Source organism: Alosa pseudoharengus, unplaced genomic scaffold (assembly GCF_046254945.1).
Source record: "Alosa pseudoharengus isolate Yale_2024_CS ecotype anadromous, Long Island Sound unplaced genomic scaffold, YU_APseudo_1.1 YU_APseudo_1.1_scf_9, whole genome shotgun sequence".
Taxonomy (NCBI): Eukaryota; Metazoa; Chordata; class Actinopteri; order Clupeiformes; family Clupeidae; genus Alosa; species Alosa pseudoharengus.
Genome location: NW_027468881.1, coordinates 28,253,384 through 28,267,096, shown reverse-complemented (window position 1 = coordinate 28,267,096; position 13,713 = coordinate 28,253,384). Strand labels below are relative to the sequence as shown.

Here is a 13,713-nt window from a genome sequence, read left to right as displayed (position 1 = left end):
CCAGTCTTACATATTCAATCTTTCTCAGTACACAATCATTAGTATTCTGCACAGCATTTTCAACAGCATCTCTTTCATTAACACAAAGAATGGCAAGGGCCAATGCAGGGCTTTACAGTCACAGAGTTAAAAAAGAAATCCATAAAACTTATTTATGCGGTGGATTAAGAGAGCACTTTGTGAGCAAACACAATAACTCTGGCCCCATTTGCAGCTAATCAATGCGCGGATTTGGAGGTGGAGTGGGATTTTCCCCGTTTGTTTGGTTAGCGGTGGTGGCGTCAGCCGCGCTGCTGTTCCTGCCGGCGCTAGCACTCCTACACCTGTGGGCTGAGAGCTTGTTAACAATGCTGCTATTTCAGAGAGACGTGCTAAGACAGTCTCATCGGGAACATCAGGGGCGCATGTGAAGGAGAGACAGAGATGGCGAGACTGGAAGCCCTTTCAGACATACGTGTAAGACCGGAGGTTCTGCGGATGTTAAACAGTGGGGCCGTATATCTGAACGACATAAACGGTCATATGGAAGTCCAAACTTAGCCGGTTGTTATACTGCTCCCCCCCTAGTATTTCCTCCAGACATTATGTAAATGTGCTGTGTCTGAACGAAGCGTAGAACATGCGGTTAAAATTCACACCTAGTGAGAGGGCGTGTCGGTGACGTTTCTTTCGTGCGTCCATGTGGTTAAATCGGACTTAAATGCCAGTGTCATGATGGAGTGGCATGGTGCTGTCCAGAAAATCTCTGACCTGGAAAAATGCAGACATCACGGAGCTACTGTCCATGAGGGCAGACAGCATTGTGATAGAACACATGAAGGGAACGGCAAGAGACACGTTGATGTAGCCTACAACTGCATTGCAAGGCCAAAAGAATCCCAAATCATCAAGCAGAAGGCGCTGAAAAGGCAGTAGCCTACAGCGACGTCGTTGACAACAATAACAGGAGTATTTAATAAATTGTTAGCCAACACGGTCGGTTTTCTGTTCATTGATAGCCTTCTCATGACCTCACTGCTGAACCCGATATTTGTTGAGCAAATGAAAACGAAGAAAACCCAACTTTGTTCCAAGCTCCTTACGTAAATGCAATAGACACATGGGGAGAGGATGCTTTTGGAAAAATAAACCATGAAAAAACGAACCACTTCACTGTTGTGTTAGTATTTTGTTTGTTGCTTAAAAACGTTGTATATGATGGCCTTGAAGTCTTGAGTTAGCCTACTGAATTGGCTGGTAGGCTACCATAAAGTTTGTGCATGCTCTCTCCAACGCAAACCAGATTTGGGGTTCCATAGCCAAGTAGCCTAATTCTGCTACATAACGTTGAAAACAGATGAATGTGTTTATTCGAAGCACACATACAAATACTGTAGGTCAGTTTCAAGTGCGCACTTACGTAACTACTTCAAGTATTAGCCTACGCACAATAGATTTTTCTTCTTTAGCCTACATAATGCATACACTTAGTAAACAAACAGCAGCTGACAGTGGCCACATATATTCTGCATCATATCTCGCCTCTTGTGAACTCTACAAGCCCCCACCCCTCACTCGACAACCACACGGAGATTCTGTAATGTACGTGTATGTTGTTCACACATAGGTCCGTATAAGGTCAGTATAAGGTCCTCAGGTTAGCATCATATCTGAATCATCCGAAGGGTAGGACCTCCGTTTGACGAACCTCCGCATATACTCCGGAGGTTATCTGAAAGCCCTATAGAGCTGGTAAGTCCCGCCCATCCGCTAAACCCCCAGTGGACCTCTAGATTGAAAAAAAGTCAATGCAAGTGAATGTCTTTGAATTGTGCCATGAATGTGAACATATGTTGTCTGTGAATTTTTAATATAATTTCTCATGTTACGAGTTTGACAGTATATTGTATGATTCTTCGGCTATCAGTTGTGGAAAAGACATAACGAGAAAGACTACATGTCGCCTGTGACGTGAGCTAGCTCTAATCGCTAACATTAACTGAGATGCTAGTTTTTGTAACGGCAGGAATAAACACACATGGTAACAAAAATATTCGAAACATGTCTAGCTTCACTCAATACATTAACACTATGATACAGTGTGATTGTAAAGTTGTATGGTTCACTGTGTTCAAAGTCGATCTTAATAACCCTCTACATCTCGACCAACTGATGGTTGTTATGGGAAACTAGTTAGCTGTCGTCTAGCGGAAAGTTGTAGTCCACAAAGTGCTCTCACACAAAGTTTAACCGCATCAAACTTCTACCCGCTCAATTGTAGCAATCTTTACACGAAAATTTATATTAAAAATTCACAGACAACATATGTTCACTGTGACAGAGCGCAGTGCGTCTGTCACTGGCAAAGGCGGCTTTCCCGCCGCAACGTGAACAATGACTTTACAAACATTTGCACAGACTGCGCTATTAAAACATGTTGTGATGTTGACTTGTTTGATAACATGTTGTGAATGGTACAGACCTGAGGCATGTCAAGACGGAGGTTAAGGTAACACTAGAATTTGGTTTAAGTTAAACATACAGGGAATCAAAGCCGCGATATGCGGTACAGAGGTTGAAGCGTATCTATTTATCGGTAATGTAAGCGTTCTCTAAAGCGCGCATTAGAACATCAATGCTTACTAGCTGGGAGATGGAAGTGCTTTGTCCGAGTGCATGTATGATTGTGTGTATGTACTGTACTTGCCTGTTCTCGGTGCTTCAGTTGCTTTCCGGGTGCAGGGGAGCAAACTGGAGTATTGGGCAAGGGACACTTTTCTGCGCATCTTTCGCGCCCAGACGTGGGAGCGCTTATTTGCGCAGGTGTGTTTAGAGTGGTAATATTATTTGGTGCTTAGTGAGGGTTATTATGGCATTGGATGGAAATAACATGAACGATTGTTAGTAATGTGTATTGCCTATGTCATGGGTTAACCAAAATGTGGTGAATTTGCATTAATTGATTTGTTGCTATGCATGGTTTAGTCCAGTGTTTTAAATGGTGTCTGCATAGCGCAGTCAGGGGTTACGATTCCTCCTCAGTAGTGAGAGGTCCTGCTGAAAGGCCTCTGAGGTAGGCATAGAACCTAGTGGGCATTGTCCCGGTGTTTGTTTTCCTTTTTGTATCAGTGTTTGTTTTGTCTGTTGCCTAAACCTGCCGGTAGCTTAATATTAATAATAAAATAAAAAGGAAATTACATCAACTTGAATTTCATTACCTGAGTCTCACCATCCGCTTGGACGCATTACTACATTCACATTCATGGCAAAATTCAAACGAGACCAGAAAATAATTATTTTCTCACATTCACTTGCATTAACGATTTTTCAATCTAGAGGTCCAGCGGGGATAGCGGAAAGGGTGGGACTTACCAGCTCTATGGGTGTGAGAAAAAAGGCGGGAAAAGGGAAAGAGAAAGAGAGAAACATGAGGAAGGGTGGGGTGGGGCGATGAGGTATACGACATGTACTATACAGCCAGGTCTTGTTTACATATTTTTTTTCCTTTTCATATATATATATACACACATATCATATATGCATGTGTTTTTTTTCTCTTTTGTTAAGCACTTTGCGACTGTGCAATACTACATGAAATACATGATAAAATAGTAAGTTTGAAGATGGTAATAAGAGCTACTAGATGATGGGGGGGTAACATCCTTGTGGGAGACACTTAAGTACACTGAGAGCAGAGAGGGAGATGAGGAGAGGACTCCAGCGCTCCCACGAGAGTTGGGAGGGGATATGGAGGAGGTGTGGGTGGGGTTTCAACAGTAATGCAGCACACGTCCATCTCGTGTTTCATGCAAAATTCTAATAACACCAACATGCTACTGCACCACATGAATATTTCATCCTCATATTTAAACCTGTTTTCATAAATGTTTTCCCGCACTGGATATGTTGAAGGGCTAATGTCGTTGCTGTGGAAACATTTAGTCCCCCTTCCCACACACGGCGCGCACACACACACACACACACACACACAAACACACACACACACACACACACACACACACACACACACACACACACGCACACACACACACACGCACACAGACACCCCTCAGGGCTGGCTTCCCTGATAAGACGCAACTGCAGGTCTAGACTGAAGGGGTTGAGTCTCAATTCACACAGAAATTTAGAGTAGGGGGGCCAGGTTCCGCTCACGACATCCTTTCCAGGAAAACCAGCCATGGATAAATCACTCCAGAAATAGCTTTTTCCCACACGGAGATGGGGAGCAGCCCAGGGGATCAGGGTAAGTTTGGCTTCAGGAGGAGGAGGAATTGTGCCTCCTCTCCATTCTTCCCTCTATGACCCTCTGTGGCCAATCACAATGAAGAAGCACTCTGCATCCTGTCTAAATGCCCTTCAGATTGCCAGGGTGCTCGGTTATGATTAGGTGTAAACAGCTGTGTTAGAGCGGAGGGCCAACAAGCTGCTTCAAATCCCACACCTACAGTATCCATGTGAACAAAATCGGGCTTTCCCCCGTCACCAGTAGACAGAGAGGACCTGAGGTGGGCCTACCGCGCGGCATCAATACGCGTCTGACACTCAGCTCAGCTGTTGCCCTTTAGCAAACACTGGCTCGCTCACTTTGAGTCAAGATTATCTCACTACACAAAAACACATCGATGATGACATTTTGGCAAGACTAAACTAACTCCGAGACATACGATAAGGATTCTGTGTGTGTGTGCGGTGTGTGTGTGTGTGCGGTGTGTGTGTGTGTGTGCGTGTGTGTGTGTGCGTGTGTGTGTGTGTGTGTGTGTGGCAGAAGGTGTGCTTACGTTGAGCGGAGGCACTGGGAGCGGGCGGTTCTCCTTGCGCGCGTGTTTGTGTGTGTGTGTGTGTGTGTGTGTGTGTGTGTGCGTGCGTGTGTGTGTGTGTGTGTGTGCGTGTGTGTTTGTGTGTGTGTGTGCGTGTGTGTGTGGCAGAAGGTGTGCTTACGGTGAGCGGAGGCACTGGGAGCGGGCGGTTCTCCTTGTCCAGGGAGATGTAGGTGAAGAAGGCAGTGACGGCGCGGAACTTTCCCTCCTCCGCCTCCACCAGCGGATCGGCGTCCACAAACACCTCGATCTCCATGGACTTGTTACTGGTGAAGGTCATCCGGCCCGACACTGTGATCACACAGCCTAAAGGAGAGGGGGGCAGAGGTGGAAGGCAAAGGTCACACACACTAATACACACAACCTCAGGCACCTACACGTGTGACCCTGAAAAGAAGTCACGTATAATATATATTATTTACATTTATGGCACAAAGCAGTGTGACATAGTGCGTACTTGTACCCATACAATTTCACATGTCCTTTCATTACACTATTCTCAAGGATGGATTAGGATCTGTACTGGTCTAGATCATACAATGCCACATGTCACTCATCTTCATCTTTGCCTGTTCAACTCCTATTCATCACTGCCTATTCTCTTTTTATGCCACATTTTCATCTGTGAACTCTGCCTGTGGATGCGCCTGATTTCATCGTCCGTGCGTTGACGAGGGGTGATGAAGTTTGTGACAAGCGCTAAAAACCGGAGTGAAACATGAGGAAGTCGTGACCCACAGATCCGCGCTTTTCCACAGTGCAGCTCCTCTTGTCTGAGAGCAACCGTGATGTCAGTACACTTGTTGAGACAGTGCCACAGTGCTGTGAACGCCATGATCCTTTTTCATTATCACATCGGCTGGATATCAATGCTTCACTGAGAACCGAGCCTTTTAACCCCTGCTTGGCTCTGGCTTTCTGTGAAGTATTGTTTGCAGTAGCACACTGCTTTACATGCATGGAAAGATTATAATAATGACAAAGAAGAATTCATTAAAATAATGTTAATCATTGCTTGTGAAAAAGGAGACCTCTCCTTTTCCCCTAGCCACTCTCTTATGTCAAACTTTTGAAAGACTGCCTTGTGAAACATCCAGACTTTGCACATGCCCTCACCTTTTTCTGATTCGTTTCAGGGGTTTCATTGAAGTGCTGTGTATGTGTTTATGTTTTGTGTGCATTCTTATACTACGGGATATTTTAACTGTGTGGGGTAAATCGTACCAGACACACACCCCCCCCCCTCTACCTAAAATGGTTTAGCCCAAGACTTCATTGGGGTAATTGGCTGGCCTATTTAAAGGCAGTTTCATTTCACACAGGAGAAACGAGAGGCTGGAAACACGAGAGACAAGGGAAGACACATGGAAGAGCTAGAGGTCCAGAAATCATGGAAGTCGTAGAGGCTAAAATATAATGTTATTTGAAGTTAACCCTTGTCTACTGTGAGGCATGGGGAAAGTTGGTCCAGAGTTTCACAAGGTCGCCTTGTTTGGACCGGGAGGCTAAAAGAAATTGCCTAGTTTGTTGGCGATGAGCAGTGTTGTTCTGAGTGTACTGAAGAAGCCTGTATTTCATGCCTGGACTCCAATTGTGCTTCCCGGATCTGCCTGGTTATGGGCAATAAATCCTATATATTCCTCACAAAGGGGTCAAAGGTCCTCCTATTTGCTATATGCAACAATCTGATCAGAATTTGGGGTTCTTCAGAGTTCAGAGAGTTCAGAGAGATGTATTCATCACATACACAGTTATATCAGTATATAACAAGCAGTGAAATGTAAGCCTGGTTACCCTATTATTGAACTGCTGTCTCCTGCCAACTTCTTCCCTTAAACACCATCGTGTCCAGTGGCGCACATTCCTAAGTATAGGGGTGGCTGCCTGAGCCTTGGCCCCTCACATTGATCTATATGGGCTGCAGATCAATTGTATGCTATGACTGTGATGGTGGATAGACACCTAAATCATCTTTACCCGTCAGTGAAGGGCACTATCTGACAGAGGGAATGTACTTGTTTTGACCGCGCAGCTCAGCCCTGCCCTCGCCCAGACTCAAACCCGCAAACTGCAGCACCTCGGATCGGGAGTCTAGCAACTGAGCTAAAAGCCCAGGCTCTTAAGGCGTCGAGCGGGAGGTTTACACAATGCACACAATTACACAGCCACGTACCAGCTGGCTACCGTTACATGCTGAACAACTCTGTGTGAACTCAGTGGCTTTCCCACTAGCAGGGGAGGATGAAGCAAGGCCTCCTGTCTGCTGTCTCCAGAGTCATGACACCACCTGCTCCAACATGGTACTACTCACAATAAGGTGTTTAGCACAAGACTGGAATACAAACCCAAATGTATAGTCTAAGAATAGGATGAGAATTCATAGCTTCAAGAAGGCGTGTGTGTGTGTGTGTGTGTGTGTGTGTGTGTCTGTGTCTGTGTGTGCAAGTATATCCATATTTGTATGCTTGTGTTAATATGAATGTGGACGTGCAAGTCTGTTATATGGATTTCAATGTGTGTGGGTATTTGGAAAGTGTTTCTGTAGGTATGGCAGATCGGAAGGCAATTTGCTTGCATCTGGCTGTCTCTCTCTATAGATTGTGTGTGAGCACATTTAGATGGAAATGCATGTGTTAGTGTTGTGTCCGTGTGTGAGCACTTAAATTTCCGTGTGTGTGTGTGTGTGTGTGTGTACATGTCGGTGCAGAGTGTGTGTGTGTGTGTGTTTCCCTTTCACGGTGGCAGCTGGTGAGAGGCACGCACACACAGACAGGAAGTGCACCCTGTGTAGTCTGGAGAAAGACACGACACAAGACAACACACAGAGCCAGCAGGCCCGTTCTTCCGCATGTTCCTCCACCAGTCCGCCCAACACACAGCCTCTCTCCTCCCCCCTCGTGCATCTCCACCTCCACCGTTAGTATATGTATGCATTTCTTATCACCTCATCCACTTCTTCCTTATGTCCCCTTTCTCTTGCAAACACACACACACATACACACAAACACACTCATTCACACAAACACACACACAAATTGCGAGGCTGTGGCTGTCACAGTTACATTAATTAGCCTACTGCTGGCACTGGATCATGATACAAATCAATGATACAAATAAGAACCATGTACTGGTTTATGAAACATTAAAGTGTCTGTTTGGAGAGATATTTCTCAATGTTTACCATGTGTAAAGTTGAACACACACACACACACACACACACACACACACACATACACACACACAGAGAGAGAGAGAAACAAACATGAATGCCTCTTGCACCAAACCTCCAGGAGCAATTACCTCCATGTTTCTCAGCAGAGGACTTTGATCTTATCCTGCAGGATTTTTTTAACAGCAATTGTAGCTCTTTTACTTTTCCATTACACCGAGCCATCTGAGTTTCACACACAACTCTGTTGGAGATCAACACACAGAATGTGAATGAGCCTGTGCACTTTTGGACTTGGGGCAGGGAGAGAGAGCAGAAAAAAGTCTAACAGTCCCCCCCCCCACACACACACACACAGCAGAGCAGAGAATCAACCAACACACACACACACACACACACACACAAAAAACAAAAAGCAAGCCCGTGCCTACCCATAAGCCCCTGCATCCCCGGTCTCTGTCACTTTCACAGGGCAGACGGGGCCCAGTAGCATCCCTTAGGTGCTTTGGCAGGGAGTCAGGGACTGAGAACGACCACAGAGGATTTGATGTACGGGGGAGGTGGAGAGGGGTGGGAGCCTGGGAGGGGGGAGGGGGGGTAGGTGGATAGGTGGGTAGGGGGAGATCTATTTCCAGCCCTCTTTGAAGTACAGTACAAGTCTTGTCTTATTTCCATGGCAACAGAGACTGGTGGTGCTGGTTGATTCTCTGCTGTGCTCCCCCCCTCCTTCTCTTACTTTACTATCTCTTCTGTTTCTCTCTCCAGCCAGCTCCCACCAGACCTGGACCAGTCTCAGAGCCAAAGAGGCTGCGGGCATTGCGGTCAGTTCTTTAAGGGTAGCCCCGGGGAAGTCCCGCCTCTAACGCACGTGTGATGCGTGCGGCCATGCTTGTGCCAGGGCCCACTTCAATTAGCTGAGAATCATGTGCATGTGCAAATAAATAAATCATAACACACACACATATATATATATATATATATATATATATATATATATATATATATATATATATATATATATATATATATATATATATATATATATATATATATATATATATATAGTGTGTGTGTGTTTGAGAGAAAGTGACAGAAAAGCAGACACACTGTACCCCCGCCTCTTCTCTTCAGTCCAATTCCATTTCTTTTTTTGGAAGCGATTTCACGGTGGATGCTCGAGTCGGCGGTGGAGATGAGCCAGGGGCATGTGTTCTGTGTTCAACTATTCAGATAATTGGCTAAAAATAGCAACGCATGAGGTAAAAATAGCAGCAGGAGTATTCTCCAGACGGCTGCATGCTAAGCCCTGCTGCAGTGGGCTGCTACAGTACCACTACACCAGCACCGGCAGCCGCAGCGGAGGCTGGATTACTGGGTTCCTGTGAGGTGCAGAAAATAGCCCCGTTTCATGCCTAATTAATGTACTGTAACGCTCAATCCACCTTTACCCAGGGATCTCTCTTTCTCTTTGTATGCACACGGAATACACACACAAAGACGCCAATAGATATTTATAACATGAACGCACATACACACATACAGGGAGCCAAATGCCACATGCTGCTTCTCTACTGAATACACAGTACACACACACAGTACACACACACACACACACACACACACACACACACACACACACACACACACACAAAACAGGCCTTATTGACTGATTTAGGCTATTGGTAAATTTATATGACATTTACCAATTGGCAGTAGATATATCTGTTATGTTGAATCCATTCTGCACAAGGTAAATGTTTGGCTATGAAGGCCTGAAAGACTGAAATGGTTCTGTTATTTTTTTTCTTATTTTATTTCTTCTAAAGGATATGATTAACGACAAAAATAAGTAAACAAACAAAGAAAACCATATTGATATCGGCCAAATTGTTATTTTATACATCGGTATCGTTGTCAGCCCAGAATGTCACAATCGGTACATCCCTAGAAACTAGATGTACCGCAGAGCGGTACAAAATATGACCGCCACCCAGTCCAGCACATTTTTTCTACAAAAAGAAATCACGCTGAAAGGCCTATATGATTCTAACTGTCTCACTAAATTGCATTATCCACACTCAATTCTCACTGGTATCTGCTAGACAACAAGTACCAAAACATTATTAGTTCATAGATTTCACATGTAAAATTCATTTTATACAACCCCACCTCTATCTTGCCTGTTCATAATTCTGAGAAATTCTTGATTGTTTGTGTTATGTTTATGTTATGTGTGTGTGTGTGTGTGTGTGTGTGTGTGTGTGTGTGTGTGTGCGTGTTTGTGTGTGTGCCTGCGTATGTGCCTGTGCATGCAAGCGTACATATGTCTACTGTGTGAGTATGTGTCATACGTATGATTACTGTGAATGTATGTGTGTGTATCTGTTTGTGCACACATGAAATGGGTTAACATGACCCCTGGAGGCAAACATACGGAAAAAAATGGTCATCCTAGGCCCTATAGTTCTTAAGATATTCACAGAGAACTGTGTCTGCCCTACCCTCCTTTTGGGGGGTCCAGTCCAGCGGGGGGGCTACAGATCAAAACGAAAAATGACGGTTCCATGCTATCCATGTGGGGGTACATGCCCACCAAGTTTTGTGTACCCCGGCCTTTCAGTGTCCCTGGAATCCTTGTTGGTGTACGTCACTAAATGTACACATAAATAATTTTATTGTAAGGCCCCCCATGAACGAAAGTACACAAAACTTGGCATGCATTCGGAGGGTGTCATAATGATCCTACACTTTTAATTTTGTACAGTTTTGACCTTGTCAGCCAGAGATATTGTGATGAAAACACCTAATTTTTTGCTTTTTAATTTTTAACTAGGTGGCGCTATACATGAAATAAGTGGTAATGAGATGGGTTGACATGCCCCCTTAAGACCAACATACATAAAAAAGGTGGACCTCCTAGGCCCTACGGTTCTCGAGATATTCACAGAAAACTGTCTCTGGCCACCTACAGGCCAGTTGGTGTATAGTAACATAAATTAATTTATTGTGTGGCCCCCCATGAACGGAATTCCACGAAACTTGGCGTGCATTCAGAGGGTGTCATAATGATCCTACACTTCCAATATCGTGCAGTGTTTAACTAGGTGGCGCTATACATGAAATGAGTGGTTATGGAATGGGTTGACATGGCCTCTTAACATACAAAAAAAAATGGTCCTCCTAAACCCTACGGTTTTCGAGATATTCACAGAAAACTGTGTCTGCCCTACCCTCCTTTCGGGGGGTCCAGTCCAGCGGGGGGGCTACAGATCAAAACGAAAAACGATGGTTCCATGCTATCCATGTGGGGTTACATACCCACCAAGTTTCGTGTACCCCGGTCTTTCAGTGTCCCGGGAATCATTGACGGAAATTTGGGCATGCGAAAAAGAAAAAAAAAAAAAAAAAAAAAACGCTGCGCGGCGGTCATAATAACATTAGCAGTGTACACTCATTCACTCTATATCTCTCTCTCCTCATCTCACACACACACACACGCACACACCCACACGCACACGCACACGCACACACACACACACACGCACACACACACACACACACACACGAGAAAAGAGCAAGAGACAGCTTAAGAGAAAGGCCATAAATGGAGTAAGCCAGCGCATCTGTATTCCCCTAATGGGCAGTGTGGAAGGCCCCTCTGAGCCCCATGGAGCGCAGGATGCTGGACGTGCCCTGTCTGTGCGTCAGGAGCTCAGCGGTGGGAACCCTGCCCATGGGCCGTTCACACCAACATGGCTTCAGCCTCAACGCACTCACAGTCAGATTCTGACCAAAGATATTTATGGACAGGAAATTATCCTTAATCTGTTAACACCGGCATGTGCCAAAAAATGATTTCCAAACAATGTTGTTGGAGTTAATGTTTGACCATTCTTCGGTGATTTACATTACTCGTCTTCAAATCTCACACACTGACTTTCTCACTGAGTTTGTATTCTTCTAGCTTCCTGAAACCGCATGCCTGTGCAGCCAAACTGGTTCTCTGTGTGTCCATGTTCTGGGTTCTGGTGTTCACAGAAAACAACTGGCCCATACTACAGTGTTTACAGTGTTTGATTATAGGGTAACACTTTACTTGACAGTATCGACATAAGAGTGGCTATGCGAAATATCAAGGATGTGTTTTTTCTGCTTAGAGATTGAGGTACTGATTCCTATGTCTGCTGTGCTTACTCTATTTCATTTCTTTAGTCTTCTATGTGGTATGGGGCGCTGAACTTGTGAGTGTGTTTCGTATTGTAAGCAGCTGTATGTACTGTAGCACAGTATGCCCAAGACAAATTTCCCTTCTGGGACAATAAAGTTCATCTAATCTAATCTAATCTAAAAAAGTGACATGACACTGTCATCAACACATGACACTGTCATGACACATGAACCCTAACCCTAATCCTAACCCTAACTTGTTATGACAAAAACCGAATGTCACTTAATAACAGAAGCGTTAAGTCATAAACGTTTATGACTTGTTTATGACATGTTCATGACATGTACGGGGCAGCCGTGGCCTACTGGTTAGCGGTGGGTTGCCGGTTCGAACCCCGACCAGTAGGCACAGCTGAAGTGCCCTTGAGCAAGGCACCTAACCCCTCACTGCTCCCCGAGCGCCGCTGTTGTTGCAGGCAGCTCACTGTGTGTTCACTGTGTGCTGAGTGTGTTTCACTAATTCACGGATTGGGATAAATGCAGAGACCAAATTTCCCTCACGGGATCAAAAGAGTATATATACAGTACTTATACTTATACTTACTGTTCATGACAGTGTCATGTCACTCTTATGTCGATACTGTCAAGTAAAGTGTAACCGATTATAGTGTAAAGTGTTTGATTTATGTTCACTTGTTTCATAAGTTCTTGAAGAATGTGTGCCGTGTTTTAGGCGCAGGAGTACAGGACCACTGACAGACGGCTGCTGCAGTTAGCCGCTTGCTTGACCACACTTTTTCTGTGTTGACAGTGCACAGCGCACACAACAGTGCTTGTGTTGACAGGGTCAGTCAGTGAAAGCTTGTGCATATGTGTATGTGTGTGTCCAAAAGTATGTGAGTGTGTCTCCTCCTGTGTGTGTGTGTGTGTGTGTGTGTGTGTGTGTGTGTGTGTGTGTGTGTATGTGTATGTGTGTATGTGTGTGTTGTATGTGACCAGGCGTCTGGACTCTGTATGCCTCAGTGGAGCTTGTGACAGATGGCCCTGCTGATCACAGGCCACTGTTCCTGACACCGGCCCCGGCTCCAAGCACACAACACACAACCCAGCCCCACATACTCTCATAGACACGACACACGGCTGTGCTCCAGTCTCTTCTGCTAGCAGGCTTAGATGCATTCCATCACCACATTCAGGAATATGTACTGTATAGTACGTTTTGCTAAGCCAAACACATACCAAGGACTTGGGTAACACCTGAGGTGACTGTATGTGTTTATCTGTATTTAATCAGGTCACAATCACTATCTAATGCACGTAACGCAACATATTTTGGCAATACCGATACATATAAACCCCATATGCCTATGCAATGAGTGAATACGTTTCCAGGATACAATTGTCAGGAATTTTCCACATTCCATTCCCTTCAATGACAAATACAGATACTGTAAGCCTAAATGCAACAAGCCACACACATACACACACAAGCACATATAAAAAAAGCCTTATAAAACGAGAGATCTCCAGGAAGGCATCCAGGCAGCCTCACTCCTCAAC

At 44.9% G+C, this 13,713-nt stretch overlaps 1 protein-coding gene across 3 annotated transcripts in view; it reads right to left on the bottom strand.

Moving 5' to 3' along the window:
- Window positions 1-13,713, bottom strand: part of acot7 (acyl-CoA thioesterase 7) — a 76,653-nt gene that overhangs the window by 10,857 nt on the left and 52,083 nt on the right. For all 3 annotated transcript variants that reach the window (XM_076277498.1, XM_076277499.1, XM_076277500.1), the window contains one exon: window positions 4,939-5,123. In XM_076277498.1, coding sequence (XP_076133613.1) covers window positions 4,939-5,123 — 185 coding nt within the window. The remainder of the gene's footprint in view (window positions 1-4,938; window positions 5,124-13,713) is intronic.